Below are 17,540 nucleotides of genomic sequence, written 5' to 3'. Positions count from 1 at the left end.
TCTGGTCTCGTCGACAGCAATGAGGAGTCTGCATTTAAGTGGTATTTTGTAATACAAAGTTACACTTAAATGAAATCCTGAGGCAAATATATCACACTACTACACACACAGATAAGTAATCTGTGGGATTGCCAAAAGATGTTGCCAAAATAATGAGAATATGAGTGTGTGAGACCTCTTTAGCGAGCTTTCTTTTTTTGTTTTTGATCGCAGTTATTAGACCTTCCTTTATCCCACTGTGCGCTCCATATTGCTCCAGAAAGGAAAGACTTGAAAGGAAAGTTACAGATCTAAAGGCTGCAGATCCACTGGGAACCTTTCTTCCTCACCGCACTGGCTGCAGTGTCTTTGTTACTTTCAGTGGTGAGGACACATTGCCAGCCGAGCTGAGAGCATACTCTGTTTTAAGAGCCCTCTGACAGCAGAATTATCTAAAGATTTGGCAAAAGAGAGCTGCACTTGAAACAGATTTTAATGATCACATAGCAACAGCAGTAGCCACAACCAGCACTTGTTATAAGCACATGTTTAGCTCTGCAAGCTGAGAAGGCCAAGGCGAGTGTGTTTTAAGTGTGTGTGTGGAGATGAAGGGAGAGCCATTGAGCGGCCCAGAATGAGACGAGTGCATCTGGAATAAATATCATTTTATCACCGGGGTTTATAAGTGCCATGTGCTGGCAGGTAACTCTCAGATATGGTATAAAACTAGACGCACTGTTAGCTTTAACAAGACTTATGTTCCATTAGCCTTTCTCTGGGTGTCTGTGTGTGTGTGTGTGTCTGCGTGTGTGTGTGTGTGTGTGATTCAGTATGTATGTGTACCAGTGGAAGGAAAAGACTGTCACACTGTCCCTAAGTCTTACAAAACGAAGAAAATAATGTTATATAGAATAAAGGAGTCCAAGTTCACATTTTTTACTTTAACGAAAACTGATGAAGCGAGTATTTTTGTTTTCCCCCCAAATTATCAGGGGCATGTTGAAACAGTCTTAATTTTAATGGTATATTGTGCAGTATAGGTGGGTTGTAAGGATAAATGAATAAATCAACAGTGCAAATAAGGTATCAAACTTCAGAATATCACTAATTTTTTAAAATGTTGCGTCCACATTCACTAATCTGTAAAGTATCTGACTAAAAGGAACTGAGCAGTCTGACAGTGACCAGACTTGCTTAAAGAATCGATCTAAGAATCACAGTTTCAACTCCCTCGACCCAGATGCATGATGGGACACTTGTACACCAACAGTTTGGTCAGTGAGGTTGACCAAAGAATTTGTGGGTCTTCGCACAGTCCAAACATGTAATCTGTCTTCATTTAGACACTCTCATCACTGCATTCCTCACTGCACCACTAGGTCTTCTTCTTACATGAAAACACAACGTATTTGTATTCAGAGAGACGGCCAGAGAGGCAACATATTTGTTCTTTCATATGCAAGTTTGCATCTTTTGCTGTGTCTGAACTCTGTGGGATTGAGGACAAAGCTTTACGATTTAGATTCTCTCTGGAAATGGACAGAATTCCGAGAATCCAGAACCTTGGGTGTCCTCAGACGAGGCCCGGCCAGATCTGCGGCTGATGGGACGGATGGGATGCGGCTTGTTGCTTCCTAACCACATGGAATGCTATCTATCTGTCAGCCCGACTGACAATCCAGGCAGGGGGAAGAGATGGAGAGAGACAAGAGGGCTGGAAGCTCAGACAGAAGCCGTGTTTCCTTCAACATATTTTATGTGCATTATAAAGTATCGCATCAGAAATGGTTCATGAATATGGCAACGTTTGAAAAAAACAAAATGTCCTACAACGTTTAGATGCTGGCTTGAGGTTTTTTCAACATTACATATACATTTTTGGGCACTGTTCTTGAGCACAGAATGTGCACAACCGGCTGCTTGTCCTGATCATCCAACTCCTACCGTTTGTATAGCAGAATTTGTAACTACTTGCATTTTCCTTTGTCGATTTGCTCAAAATTTGCTTAAAATTTGTGGAAACTTTGGATGGAAACCTGACCTAGAGAGAGATACGCCTCAGGAAACAGAGAGTGGGAGGTTTTCATGTTGTTAAATAAAGTCAAAGGTAGTTAAACACAATGATTAATTGCTTATTTTTGTAGCTTTGGAGCCAAATGCCATGCGCTATTACTACTTCACTTATGTTATAGGCATCTAGCTACCGTTTTTCCAATACGTGCACTGCCGTTTTTATAAGCAAGACACTCCTCACTGCCAACTGTCTCCCCATTTTTACAATTTTTCCGCAATTAGAAAGAGATGTTTGTAGTTCTGCAGCAGAAAGGATGAAAATTTGAGAGGAGAGAGGGTGAAAAACAAATATTTATTCCCATTTTTGCCTTTACTTGATAGTAAAACGAGCGACTCATATAGCGTAAAGGCCTCCACCATGAACAAATTGGAAACATCTTTATTGCATGGTATGTGTCATACTTGAACACTAGGAAGGCCCTACATTTTGGAAAAATACTCCAATTATATCCTCCTAAATCAGCTCCAATTAAAAGGATTCCACTTGTTGACAAGTCATGGATTTACCATGACATTAAAGCTGACACAAATTAGTATCCAGCCATGCAGATCATTTTGGTTTCCTTTGTCCAGATTTTGAGGTATTCATCTCTGGGTTTTTTTCTGTCTCCACCCAGATTACCAAGGGAGGTGACTGGAATAATTTGGTGTGGTGCTCATAAAGTTGTAAAAACACCTTTCAGAAAATTGTTACCTTCGATAATCCGCAGGAAATTTCCAACGATTTCAAGAAAAAGATGTCGCCGTTGAGCGGTTTCGATGTCATATTGCGGTGCTGTTAGGTTTGGCAAAAGAAGACCCAAATGCAAGACAGAAGGGCTGAAAAACAAAAGGCGAGCTCCAAAAATGAAAGGCAGACACAGAGCAGGCTGGGGCAAATCTAAAAGACTAATGAGAGACATACAAAAACCAAATACCGAACAAACTGTAAAGGCATGTGGAACAAAACCAGGAACACTGAAGACACATGATGAGCATACGCAGGAAGACACGAGGAGCAAAACAGGACTGGGTAACACACGACAATACACAGAAGCAACATGAGGACTAAAACATAAAAACTGACAAAGAGTGTACGATAAAGGCAATCAAAAAAAGGCAGGAAACAAAGATAGGAAGTATAATACGGAACATGACACTTGCGGATGAAACCTACTCAACAAAACAGGAAATAATGTGGGTTTTTTTTCAAGTTCAGAAATTCAAGCAGTTAGCACCTCAAGTGTGGCCTCAGTGAAATCATTGAGTACATTTCTAGTATTGCTTCTAGTATTGCTCATTAAGTACATTTCTAGTGTTGCTAACAAAATGTATGATTGTTCTTTGTGCAGGCAAGAGGCGCTGCTGGCAGCCATAAGTGAGAAAGATGCCAACATCGCCCTGCTGGAGCTCTCCTCATCCAAGAAGAAGAAAACCCAGGAAGAGGTGGCAGCTCTGAAGAGGGAGAAGGATAGTCTGGTTCATCAGCTCAAACAGCAGGTAGGATTACTGTAAACACACATACTTTGACATCCAAGTGGACACCCTGAAAGTTGTTTGGTCAGTTATTTAAAAGAGAGAAGTGATGGAGAGGAAAAACCAAAAAAATAATTTAAAAAAGAGAGAACGGGAGCACAGGTGAGGTGGCAGTGACGAGGGGAGCAAAGAAAAACAGAGAGGCAGAGAGAAACTCAGTCCAGATGTGACCACAGTCCTCCGACCACCGAGGGTAAATTTAGGATTAACCTACCCCTCCCACACTCACCACACGTATACGCACACACACACACACACACACACACACACACACACACACACACACACACACACACAACACACACAGAGTTCAAATGCTCTACAAATCTCTGTTGACAACACATTCATATGAATTTGTATTTATTTACGTTTTCTGTCCACAGATACACACACCAACACACACAGCCTCACACGTCACTCTGCTGGTATGGGTACACCTTCACGGACTTGCACGCACGCACACACCAATATGTATACACTCATCCAGGCCAAAAACAAGGATATAAACATGACCAAATGCCTCTGTGGTTCCACACAGAGGTCTATTCACACACTCAGGGACACACTCACACACAGTAAAGGTTCTCGTGGGTCCAGTGAATTAACCAACCCCTTAGTGAATGAGCCTACTGGGAGTTTGGTGGATTTCTTCTTCGCTGTAGTTCTCTCCATCTGTATTATTTCTTCTCACTTTGTGTCCCTATCTGGTTCTCGTCTTCTTCTTTTTCTCTTCTGTGCACAAAAAAGTCAAAAGTCAGAGCTGTTGAGGTGCATCTAGCCGTTCCACATCAATGACATGAAAATAATTGGATGATAAGACTTTTTCAATCAAATCTTAATCAAATTTCTTCTAATACAAAGAGTCAATTTGTTGTATTTGTAATGTTCAGAAACATGTTTTTATTGTTGTTCTTTTCTTGTAATGACTTGTGAAAAGATGAGGACCCAAATGCAGACATGACAGTCAGATTAAGAAACAAAAAAAGAAGCTTTAATGTCATAAGCTGTAGTCAAAAATCAAAATCCAGGAGACGAAAAGAGCAGGAAACATCACTGACAAAGCAGGCTGCTGAAAATCCAAAAGAATACAGGAAAATAAAATAACCAAATGGAGTACAAACTAGGATGAAACTGTTTGCAGAACTGCAAAAACACTAGGTAAGAGAACATGAGGAGCAAACGCAGAGACACCAGGAACAAAACAGGACTATAGAACGTAGACGCAGGACTGACGTGGGGAAAACAGACAAACTGGCAAAGACACATGAATGATTCAAAAATAAAATACAATATTGTCACAAGTAAAACACAATTTTGTACGCAGAAAAAGGGCAGGAAAGAGACTATGACAGGAAGTGAAATTCACAAGACACATGAGGATATAACTGCAAATTAAAACAGGAAACATCAAAAACTGAAAAACAAAACCATGAAATATTTCCATGATGTGTGTTAAGTGTTGGTATTAGTAAGAAGGGGAGGAGGGTCCTACACAAGTAACATGTACACCATGTTTATCGCATGCATTCAGCTTGGATTGAGCAAATGTTTTAATAGCCAAAACTGCCATTCAAATGATAGTGATTAAGCTGTCATCTTCAAAACTGCTCAGATAGATAAGATGTAACAATTCTTCTCTCCAGTTATTGTATATTGCCAAAAATCCACTTAATGGATCGAATAAGCTCAAAAGGATTCTGTGAGATGGATGTTGCATGCTTAAGAAAGATCGTGTGCATGTGCATGTGTCAAAGAGCATTTGCATTGGTGTTTAGGATAAAAAGCAGGGGGTGTTAGAGAGTGGCTGTGTCAAACGAAGTCATTACGGCATGCATCACTCTCCTCTCTCTTCCTCCCTCATCCCTCCGTCTCTCTCCATCCTATTTGAAGTCATTTATGACACCTCAGGGTCTCGAAGGTGGTTACTGACAACACAGAGACTCTACTGTCTGCCGCCGTGTGTGTGTGCGCGTGTGTGTGTGTGAGTGTGTTCAAGGGTGTGAGCGGTCTACTCCCCTCCTGGTGTCTCTCTCGGTTTCTCTCTCTTTCTCTCTGTGGTGTCATAAGTTTCAGTCCCTCAATGATGGATCACAGCCGAGACTTCCTCAATATTCCCGTCTGCGTGTGTGTTATGCATGTGTTTGTTTGCAGTGTAACCATCCAGCCAGTTGAGGCTGGTGTGGTATTTTTAGATCGCTCCTTTAGAGTGACATACACACGCCCTTTGCCACTGATAACCTGCCTGACAGATGGACGGAGACAGAGTATGAAATTATAATGAAGAATACGTCAGTGATGACGAAAATAAGTCGGTGAGCTGTACACAAATGTTTTCCACGAGGGGTAATGATTGAAGTTTAAACGGAAAGCAGAAGTTTTAAAGTTTTTCAAAGTTTATGGTTTGCTTTGACTGTCTGATAGACGGTCCAAATTGCCATTTTTCGAAGTTTCTCTACTGCCGATTCTCTTGTTGTTTGATATGAGATCAGAGTCAGTGTGTTTTGACTGTGCAGACACTTTGCTACTATGGTGCTTAAATGCCGCTGACGACTCACATCTGGTCTGAATTCAGGTTCAAAGCACAATCATGGTTAAGAGGATCGGATCAACGTGTATAATCAGCCTGACTAAAATTCAGCTAGTTCTGTGGAAAATAGAATCACCATTCCAAAGATTTTGGCATTTCATTCATTATAAGTTTTAAATAAAAGCAGAGTGCAAATGCTGTAGGGCTGTTTGTAAGCTGATGTGGTCACAGACAAATGACTGAATGAATGAGCAGAGTGAATACAAATATGCAGTGCATGTGCTTATAATGAGAAAATAGGCTTGCAAGAAAACTTAGTTTGGTGCATGCATTAGAGAAGATTAACATAAAAGAAACATAAAAAACACACCTGCGTGGGTGTCAAAGAATATATGGTGTCCCTGAAAGTGTTTCCTGTGTTTTGCCCTTCGACCCCCAGCTGCAGTGTAGACAGGAGGCTGTAGATCAGGGTGACCTCAGCTTTCGTCACTCTCCCTTTCTTCCTATCTTTCTCACAGTCTCCTTCCTCCTCACTTTCAGCAGCGTGGTGAAGAGACAGAGACTTAAACGATGTGAGAAGGAGAGAGGGAAGTTGTGGCGAAGAGTGTGTGAAAGCAAAGAGAAGAGGGAGTGATTGTAATATTTTATTAAATGGAACAAGAGAAAGACGAGGCGGAAGGTGAGGAGCATACCACCATCTGTCCTTGCAGGAGACACATGTGGTTAACATTTACAGGTGGTGCATGTGTGGCCGTGGCCTTGGACATTGTTCCGCACCTGTGTGGCTGAAGACTTGGCTCTAATATGGCCGTTTTAAGACTTTGGCTTCTCATGTTAATGGCTTTGGATAGCCCTGTAGGATGATGGTTTGCTATTTTCCAAGTTCGTAGGTGTTATTTTTTTTACCCAACCCACAACAGCCTTAAATGATATTGCAGAAATGCACAAAAAAGGAAAACCTCAGAAAAGGCAGGGAATATTAAACGATCACAGATCCAGAAAACGTTAAAAACATGTTTAAATCTCTAAAACATAGCCAGACTCTGTGGTTCAAACAACACTTCAGACACTTCAAACGTCTGAAACATTAAAACCTGTAAACGATGAGTGTACGAAGGATTTAATTTAGAAGTAGCTGCAGTTAAAAAGGGATATTTCTGGTATTTTTAGGACAGAAATCTCAATTATCAGTTCTTCAGTGATCCACTTTGTTACAGTTGATATGGATGCGCATGAACTCCTGAAAAACCTCTTTTTAGTCAGTTTTTGTGATATTTTTCCTCTAGAGTCAGCTGGATTTTATGAATTTGTCTCCCTCTGTATATCATTATTTGTTAACAGTTATCATGGCCTCCCCAGCTTTTATTGTCAAAAGTGAAAAAATGTGGTTCTAATCTAATTTACGACTCCCTAGAGACTTTAGTATGAAATAATTCCCCTCAGTGCTTGACTCAGACACTTTCATTTGTAATTTTCCAGTTATCAACAACTTTATCTTTTAGACGGAGAAACGGGTGAAAAAAGTAATCTAATTCATTATCACGATTGAAATAGGTCTTGTCCAACCATGACTCAGCAACTTTTCCTTATTGATAATTACAAAGATATCAACAAAGGGTCTTCTTTCACCACTGGGGGGAGAAAGGCGAAACAATAATCTAATCTAATATTCCCTAGGGCCTTATCACGATGAAATTATTTTGGTCTAAGTATGACTCAGCAGTTTTTCCCCCTCACTTAACTTTGCGTGTTCATTTGTTTCTCATTCTGTCCGTTGTCAGCGGGTTACAGCCGCAGGAAGGATGGATGGAGGGGAGGAGAAGAATAAGAAGAAGGGAACAATGAGGGAGGAAGAGGAGGAGGAGGAGGGAAATAATGGTGTGATGATTAGATTAAGTGAGAAAGAGAGTTGGCACAGAAACAAGTGAGCTGAGGTCAGCATTCCTGACAATTAGAGAAAAGGGGACGATGTAAAGAAAGGCCAGGGAGGATGAAAATGAGAGAGGAGGATGAGGAGAGGGAGGTGTTAATTTCTTCCTTTCCTTCATTTTATTCTCTTCTCCTCGCCAACCTTTCTTTTTCCCCCTCACCTGTACTCACCCTGCTTGCTCTTTGTGTCCTTTCCGTCTTGCACACATCTTCTTCCTTTTTCGATCTGTAATTATTTCCCTCCATCTGCTCCATTTTGTCTTCTCCAATTCATGCTTTTAGGGGTCTGGTGTTTTGGGTTTCAGTGGCATTGAAAATGACAGGGGACAGACGAGAGAACAGAGAAAGACAAAAGGAGAGAGTGAAAGTCAATCTGTGCATCAAAATATTTTGTTTAAAAAGCTAAGGGAAATACTGTAGCTCGCGAGCTAATTGCTAACATGCCTGGCAGCCAGGACATGCCAGTGCTTCCCTCTATTTTCTCTGCACCATGCAGTTTATTCCACCATGACATTTTGTTATTGTGATTTTACATCAGTTCTTTCAAGGATGAGCTTTTTGGGGCTAGCTAAGAGCTTCTTAGCTGTCAGTCAGAATGTTAGCTTATTCGCTAAAGAAAAAAAAGACAGCTCACCCAAGTTATTCAAAAGACACATATGTACCATTGACTGTGTTCTAATCGAATGTGAAAAATTGCGTTTTGACATTATGGCAAGTTATCTACTGAAGTTAGCATGCTAACCAGCTAGCCCAGCCTGGTCCGTCCCAAGGCTTCCTGTAACCACCAATACTCCCACAGTGCTCCAGGTTCACATTCCAGACCACAAGCTAAACGGCTAAATTAGCTAACTACCTAAAGATGGCATTGGTTAGCAGCAACCATTGGTCATTCTAGTATTACATTGTATTGCACCTACAAGATGGCTTGTTATTGGTCAGTGGCGCAGCAGTCGAGCAGTTAGTCCAGCAGTCGAAGTGTTAAATTGAAATGAATTGATTTTGCTGCATTAGCTCATCAATAGAATGTGATTTGCTATGGACCACATAGAGACAGATATTTTGAAATCCATTTCGTTGGGTTGACTCTAAACCTTTGCTGTGTTAATGCTTAAATTTCACGAACATTGTTCAGATCAGTAAAAAATTTGGAAAGGGCAAAAAGAACAAAGGGGACAAATATTAAAATGAAAACTAAAATGACAAGGAACTAGTGAGAGTCAGAACAATGACAAGTGGAGGAAAAAAGGAAAAAGATATGGAAATGAGGACGTGTTGCCGAGACGATAGAGGAAAAGAGTGGGAGAGAGAATTAGTCACGGATACGGGGGCACGTTAAGGAGCTCAAAAGTCAAGAGGGAGAGAAAGCGAGAGACAGGAGGGGAAAAATAAAAGGAGGAGAGAAAGAGACTTTGATAATAATAAAAAAAAACTAAGATCATTATAGAAAGAGAGAAAGGGGGACAAAGGAGCACAGTGTTAGGTACATTTTGTTACAGGGCGGATAGACTTAATCATAGAAAATACTGTATCCAAGAGAGCTGAGAGATAACGACAGGAAGAGGGAAAAGGGAGGAACTCCGGGGATTATAAAGATTCAGAAAGCTCTAAGATGAGGAGAAAGAAGGAAGGGGGACAAAGACGGATAGAGTGCGTTTGCGGAGGGGTAGGGAGATTTGGACATAGAAAAGCCATGTTGGAGAAATCAAAGATCAGGTGCCCTCTCATCACAGCTTATCCTCTTCAACTTAAACCTGCCACCTCTCACTCCTCCTCCGTTGTCCTTTGTTTCTCTCCCTGTCCCTATGTCTTTCTTTCTCTAAAATAAGGAGAAGCATCATTGTTCAATTTAAGTTTGATTGTTTATTCATATTTAGTAGCCCATCGCTCAAAATCAGAGCCAAAGACCCTGCCGATGAAGGGAAATGTATTGAACAGAAGTAGACCTGCAGGACAGAGGGATAAGAAGGTATCGAGGAGGGGGCTAACAGTGTAGTGATGACAGTTCAGAGAGGCGGAGGACTGATGGAGAGATGGATGTATTTTCCAAACTTATCCTGGATTTGACCTCCAAAAAACAAATTAACTGAAAGCTTTAAATATTCTTCATATGGCTCCTTGAAGAAGAAGAAAGCTACAACTTAAGGTATCACGCCAAATTGTTAAAATTAAGATTTGTGTAAAGAGGATGTACTGCTGACGGTTCAATTCTGTGTACACTTGCCAAAGAGATTGTTATGGTCAGCCAGATGTTTTGGACTGCTCTTTCAGCTCATCAAATCACATTCCCTTCGATGTTTCAGACTGGTGGTGTATGGATACAGACAAACTAAAGTATGTAGGACATTTATGTTTTTTTAGGATCCTTTCCGCTTAACTGAAGGCTCAAGGACAGACTCCTTTCCAAGCATTGGTAGCTCTGGTCTGAGACGTGTGTATTCAAATCCCAGTTGTGACACAGAATTTGCCACAAGGTTTCATTCCTGTATCTTGACGACCCAGAGTTATCTTCTTTGTCTATTATGTTGTCCTGTGTGCTCCCAGACATCCAACCCTGCACCATTTTGTATGTATGCAGCCTGGCTAGCTCAGTCAGTAGAGCATGAGACTCTTAATCTCAGGGTCGTGGGTTCGAGCCCCACGTTGGGCGATGATCTTTTGGACTCCTCTGTCTTCTGACAGAGTTGATAGTCAATTATATCTGAACTGAGGATAGATGTTATGTGGTTGCTGTAGGTTGTCTGTTGCCTCCAGATGTCAGGATGGGCAACTGGTGCAAGCGCCATTCTCAAGAATTAACAAATCACGCCCCAGTACGACCTTGGTTCTCCAGTTGACAAGCCTGTAAACTTAAGGAACATGCACGAAACACCATTTTGGGTTGAAAAGATAATTTGTAGAGTAGAAAATCAATAAATAATTAAAATGGTTGCAGTTAAGGACATTGTCGAGAGAAGGGGAACACAAAAACAGAGACAAATAAACATCACTCCATAACTGTCGGTATGTGTGTGTGTGTGTGTGTGTGTGTGTGTGTGTGTGTGTGTGTGTGTGTGTGTTCAAAGCAATAAAAGAAGGACAAGGAGGAAGGCGAGAAATCCAGACAAAGTGTCATATTCCAGCAGTAGTTGGTGTATATTTCTGCATGGGAGCTGAGTGAGTGTGTGTGCTTGTGTGTGTTCGTACATTCAGTCCCAGTGTGTGTCTGGACTCCAAATTCTGTACTCATGTGGTTTAAAGATGAACTGTTTACTTTCCATGTTTGTTTTAAATATACGTGTATGTTTATTTTAAAGCTCTCTTGATAAAATGAGGAAATGAATATGTGTGTGTGTGCACGCCAGGGGAGGCTCTCATCAACTTGACTTATGTACATACACACAAACACACACACACACACACACACACACACACACACACACTTATATCGCTGGAATACACACTTGGTGTGGTGCTATCGCTTGCTCACACACAACTCAAATGTTTCATTTAGCTTTCAGTCAAACACATATGAAAGTTTCTGTCAAACACACACACACACACACACACACACACGCACACACAGAAAACCTCAGTCTGCCCTGTTTAAGCCCCTGTTCCTTGTGGGGCTCAGTGAGAGGCTAAGGGGATTTAGATTGTACAAGACTGACAGATTTAGACTGACTCCCTCCCTCACTTTCTCTGTCTGACTCCCTCGCTCACTTCCAAGCCTACTGTAAAGCTTCAAATGTAACTGTAACATGTGAAACAGATGGAGCAGCAAGAGAGGGAGCGAGTAAAGAGGACAGAAATGTAAGAGACATTAAATGACAGTCAGGATGAGATGAGAATGATGGAGGAAAGAAGGGGAGAGAAAATGGAAATGATACAGTCTGCACACTGTATGTTGATGTGTGTTTGTACGTCAAAGTGTTCTTGTAAATGTGTGCGCTTTGTGTGTTCAGCACACGTAGTGATTTACAGGTCTTTGTATGTGTACAGACTAATATTTGTCCTGGTCTTTATGGATTTCTCCCCAAGTGGCAAGTTAGCAGGTCTGTTATTTTTCTGCAGCAGTTAACAAGCTTCACAACAGGTGGTATGTCAAAGGTTGTGTGTGTGTGTGTGTGTGTGTGTGTGTGTGTGTGTGTGTGTGTGTGTGTGTGGGTGTGTGTGTGTTGTTCACATTTGCAAAATACATGATATATTTATGGTTCCATTTTAAAACAACCTACCTAACCTAATATTTAAAACACTGAGAGAGAGAGTTATAAATGATCTCTTTCCGTCTGTTCTTCCTGGAGATTCCTTGCTGACCCCTCTGCCTCCATGACTTTCTCTCGGTATTTCACGCGCACACACACATGCACAAAGTGTGCGTTAGCGAAGGCTAAGCTTATGGCAGTCGTCCAGCACTCTCCTCTCTTCTTCTGCAAATTAACTCCTGGAGGAATTGGCTTCAGGTTTTCCTCTTATCGCGCACTGCTTTCTGGTTTCTCGGACATGAATGTTATTTTCGGTTCCCAAAATGCATGTTGTCACTGCTTTCTTTATGACTCTGTCTTTCTCTTTCTCTCCCTGTAGACTCAAAACCGGATGAAGCTGATGGCTGACAACTATGAAGACGACCACCTGAAGGTCACCTCTCCAAACTCAGAGCAGCCCAACAATCACAAGCCCTCCCCAGACCAGGTAAGAACTCTGCTCGAGGATTTGCGTCACCTGCGCTCAAAAACATTCAAGTATCGCGCCTAATACACTCCACATAAAACTAATCATTACTCTTCCTTTGACAGCATGCTCTAAATTAACATTTCTATTCTTACTATAATTATCATTAACAAGTCTGTGTTTAAGTAAAATACTTTACAGTCAATCTGCAGTTACTCACATTTCCATATTTAAGTGTATTTAAAGCTAAAATCCTTTTAAAAAGTTTTCTGTTAGTCTACAATTTTTCTGCTTCGACAAACTAACTTCCTGCTTTCTCCAAACTCACGCTGCGGCTGGACCGAACTAACCAATAGGACGATGAGGAGGGCATTTGGGCCTAGCGAATCACATGCCTTCTTTCTCTCTCAGTCCGCCATTTTGTACAGAAGGGTGAGCGTCTTCTTTATCTGGATCCGATCACGTTTGGATGTGCTCGTCTTTCGTCCCTCCGTCCTCCTTACTTTTGTTTCATCGTTGACTTTGTGATCCGGTGTTGTGATTTTGTCATTGCACTTTTTTTTTAATTTCACCTTTGTCGTGTTCCTTTCTTCCATCTGTTCATTTACACTCAATCTTGAGACTCTTCTTCGTCTTCATCTGAAAGTAATTCAGGTTTTTCTTGTGTGAGTGACTGCAGTGAGGTCCATTCATTACTTCAAGAAGAATACTTTTCGAATCACCTCTTGAATTATATTTCAGTATCATCTGTTCAGTATCTCACCTCATTCTTTTGATTTCATTTCATATCATTTTTTCTACAACTTTCATTTTCATCCTATTTTGTGCGTGTGTATTTTTAATACACCTTTCAACACTTCTTTCTGCAGTAATAAATAACTTTGATAATTTCCTTTTTTTATGCTTTTATCTCTCTCTGCTAACATATTTTCATTCATCTTCTACGTGTATGTCTTTGTAACTGTGCATCAGTTTCTCTTTCTTACTGGATGCTTCAAATGTCCGTCTGCATCCTTTATCTTCTTTCATGACATGATAATCTCTCAGATGATTCAGCTCTGCAGTATATGTGAGATGTAGTGGATGATTTAAGAAAACTGCTGCTTTGCCAAAATGAACAGCAAAAGGTTTTTTTTAGGGATTATGAAAGGAATATTTTTCCCTTGACCCTGCCCTGGTACGACTTTTTAATTACAAAGTGTTGTTTTCTGGTGTTTGTAAGCACTGAGTTCATTAATTGCACATGCATGACAACTTTTAAGTCAAACAAGGAAAAAAAAACTCACTCCTACAATCAAGTTTAACACATTTCATGTAGAATAGAATCGTTCGCAACACAATAGATTTCACTTTTCCCTTTCTAATGCAAATATACAGGTTTCGAGAATTACCTAAATAATACAACATACAAACACTCAGATTTAAAACTATGCTAAGCTTATAGTGTCTTTTAAGTTTGGCCCACATTCTTAAAGATCCAGTGTGGAGAACTTAGTGGTATCCAGTGGTGAGGTTACAGATGCAACCAACAAAATACCCCTCGTCTCATCCTCCCCTACAGTTGCAGCTAACAACATAAAAAATGCTAAATGTCCCCTCTACATGGTGGCCTCTACGCTCCCACTGTAGATTAAGAAGGATGATGTAGAAGGTGTAGAAAGGCTTATACTAGGGTACCAAAGACACAACAATTCTTAGTTACAGGTGATTATACACCGTAATTATGAATATTATATTACATTTCTGCCAAGGAATCCCCCCAAGTCCTCCACACTGGACCTTTAATATTCTAAGTGGTCTGGTCTGCTGGCAGGACAGTGGAGGCCCAACCACATATGAGTAGCACATGCTGCTTTTAGCGCAGCTCAGTTCCTCCAGTGGGATTTCCCGTTGGGATGCTAAAAGCCCAAAGGTTCACTAACGGATCTAAGTTTGACCCTGGTTATTAATTAGCGGTAGCGCCTCCCTGCTGAGAGAGGCAGGTCAGCCAGCTGACTCTCAGTCTCTTTTTGTTTCCGTCTTCATGAGCAGTTGCACACACGTGTACTGTACAGACACACTTATCCTTGGTGTTTAAGGCGGGTAATTCGCCATAGCGCATTACATCAGAACAGTGAGTGATTGTGTCTCTTTCAGTAAGGGAATTCTGTCCGACATTTGGAGAATGAAATGCTTCAGGAACAACTGGAGCAGAGACGCTCAGGAGAGCACTCCTAACACACACTGAGCATTGTTGAGGACATTTTTATGGTATTCAGTGCTTTTAATGGTCTTCGGTGGTATAGATGCATCAGTGGAAAAAGACAGAGAACAAGTGAAAATGTGTATTTCAATAAAAGAGTTCAGTGTTTTGGGTTGGAGGTTTTCAATATTTTAAAATTACTTCATGTATTTGTTATATCAAAGAAAACCTGAGCTCAAATGTTGACATAATAATACTGCTGATGGTGGTTGAATTATTGTTTTTTTTAGTGCAGTGTGTTCTCAAGTGTTCATATACACATTGACAAAAAGAATAAATACTTGATATATTGGTTCAATTGCTGCCAAGTCCCTCACCTCACAACAGTGAGGTGAATGAAAAGCCTGTAAGGTGAACTGATTTAACACACCGAAGTCTTTTGACAGGTCTTAGGGAGTACTACTGCATTAGTTAAAAAGGTGTAATGAAAGGTGCACTTAAACGTAATTCAGACACACTCACAATATTAATAAGGAGGTGATACGAACACAGAAGGCTTTACTTGATAAATATATATCCATAAGTGAATAAACAAGCTCACATAGGAGGGAAATAAGGTCCTCAGAACAGTGTTTGATGGTAGAAAGTTGGCTAGTTAGAAGGGTCCTGCAAATACTAAAACGGTAAGCTACAAGAAATTGTGCTGTCCTCCGAGGACACTTTGTTTCTTCAGTTTATTCGGTCATGGAAATCAGTCAAGAAAGATATTCTTCTGATTTAAATTTCTAACCCAAATCTATGTAGCGCACCTTTAAACTCTGCTAATTTACTTTAAGTGATATCTTGAGGAATCGTCTGTTGGCTTAAGTGTTGAGTTAGGAAGTAATGAGCTAACCAGACCTCTGTAGCCTGATGCTCCTCCTTGTTTGAGGTTCCATTAGCCGTTAAGTACTAGCATAAAATACCGGAATCTCTTACTTAACTGTCTGTGGTTTGGTTGCATTGAGGGTAATGTAAGTGCCAGGTTTTGAATGCATGCTGTACCACGCGGGTTCATATCCAACTCAGAGTGTTTCAGAAGTGGGAAGTGTTGTGCCTGCCTGATGTTGTTGACTTGTTCAGATTGTCTTTATTTAATTATTTCATCTTGATTTTTGTGCTTCCACTGTGGATGAGTAGGCTATGTAGTGTGTGTTTATTGTTAATATTTCCCACTATGCTATGCTCTAGATTGCAAGTCTGTAAAGGGTATATTATTTAGAGAAATTGGCTGAATGCACTATGCCATGCTGCTGTCTGACTTCCTGTCTGGCTTGATCTGCTTTGAGCAGATTGATGCAGTCTGCTTCCATAAAAAAAAAAAGACTTTGCACTTATATTCCAAGGAGCAGAACTGAGAGCCGCCTCTGTGACGCTGCTGAAATGTGCCGTAACGCAGCGGAGGCGGCCTGATGCATTTTTGGGGTCAGACACTGTTATAGAAGTGCAATTCCACATTGACAGAGAAGTCTACTCCGCCTATAAGCTTGGTTCCTTGGTTAATTTACCCTCGGTGGTTTTGAACAGAGCGCATTCTGTCAATATATCCACTGACAGATAATAATTATTTCCTTTTTGAATTAATTGTCCAGAATTAATTGTTTGGTTTTGTTTGTTTGCTTCGGGGCTTTTTTCCCCAAAGCTGAATATATTTAGTTTTCAATGAATAAACACAGAAAAGCAGTCAATAATCACATTTAAGAAGCTTAGACAAGCAAATGTTTGTCTTGAAAAGTTCTTAAAAAAGTTGAAAGATTTAGCAAAGTATTTGCAGGTTAATTCTGTATTGATTGACTGATTTTGTTTGCTGTTTTGACTGAAAACCATTTTCCCCTGTTCAACTACAGTTCTGATTTTCTTCACTTCGCAGTTAGGAATTAAGTTCCTTGCTAAAGGGCTCTTCAGAAGTGATAATATTGGAGGGCCAATCTTTGTAGGTGTGTGTTTCATTTCAGATTATTTTGATTCCAGCATGCTTAAATTATAAAAATATTTCCTCCTCTGTCGCCGTTGCTGGTCAAATGAATGTATTTGCACTTGTGTGCATGTGTGTGTGTGTCTCAGAGGGATCTGTGGTGACAGAAAAACCCTGATTTCATCATATAATGTGGCCAAAGAAGGTTTCTAAAAAAAAAAAAAAGTGTGTCCAGCGAGTGAGGCTAGCTGAATTTCTCTCTTTGGAGTTGTTTCATAGTACAGTAAGAGTCTGGTAGGCAGGCAGGGGAGGCCAATAAAGAGGCACAAACACACACACTCTGACACACACACAGTGCCGAATAAAATCATGTCTCCTTTGGGATTGTTCGATAGTTCAGTAAGACATTGGAAACCACTGTGGATTCATTAAACACACACACTGCATATGTGGAGCATCACAGGTCGTGTTATACAATGAAAACATGTCTCGTACAGTACACCTTAACGAAGTCAGTTAATTCAAAGTCTTTTAGTGCTGCAGAGACTTTCCGATGCCAGTGTTTTGTTCATATTTCACATTGTTATTACTGGGCTTAATTCAGGCGTATTTTTAGACATTTCTTTCTGTAAGTCATTAAATATTTCTCCAAAAGGAAAAGAAAGCACCAGTGTTGCTATTACTCTCCAAATGTCTTCCTTATATCACCATCATTCCTTCCATTCTTTCTGTCT

At 40.6% G+C, this 17,540-nt stretch overlaps 1 protein-coding gene and 1 non-coding gene across 9 annotated transcripts in view; both read left to right on the top strand.

The window, feature by feature from the left end:
* Positions 1-17,540, top strand: part of LOC115595301 (ELKS/Rab6-interacting/CAST family member 1-like) — a 130,794-nt gene that overhangs the window by 90,750 nt on the left and 22,504 nt on the right. For 6 of the 8 annotated variants that reach the window (XM_030439589.1, XM_030439586.1, XM_030439591.1 and 3 more), the window contains 2 exons: positions 3,384-3,531; positions 12,584-12,691. In XM_030439589.1, the coding sequence (XP_030295449.1) occupies positions 3,384-3,531; positions 12,584-12,691 (256 nt within the window). Of the gene's footprint in view, positions 1-3,383; positions 3,532-12,583; positions 12,692-13,026; positions 13,103-17,540 lie in introns of all 8 variants that reach the window. The other 2 variants (XM_030439592.1, XM_030439593.1) reach the window with 1 other exon arrangement.
* On the top strand, positions 10,598-10,670 carry trnak-cuu (transfer RNA lysine (anticodon CUU)). Its single transcript has one exon. It is a non-coding gene; the product is annotated as a tRNA-Lys (tRNA).

Source organism: Sparus aurata, chromosome 14, assembly GCF_900880675.1.
Source record: "Sparus aurata chromosome 14, fSpaAur1.1, whole genome shotgun sequence".
NCBI classification, from domain to species: Eukaryota; Metazoa; Chordata; class Actinopteri; order Spariformes; family Sparidae; genus Sparus; species Sparus aurata.
The sequence above is the reverse complement of the archived record's forward strand: the minus strand, read 5'-3'. Positions and strand labels throughout refer to the sequence as shown.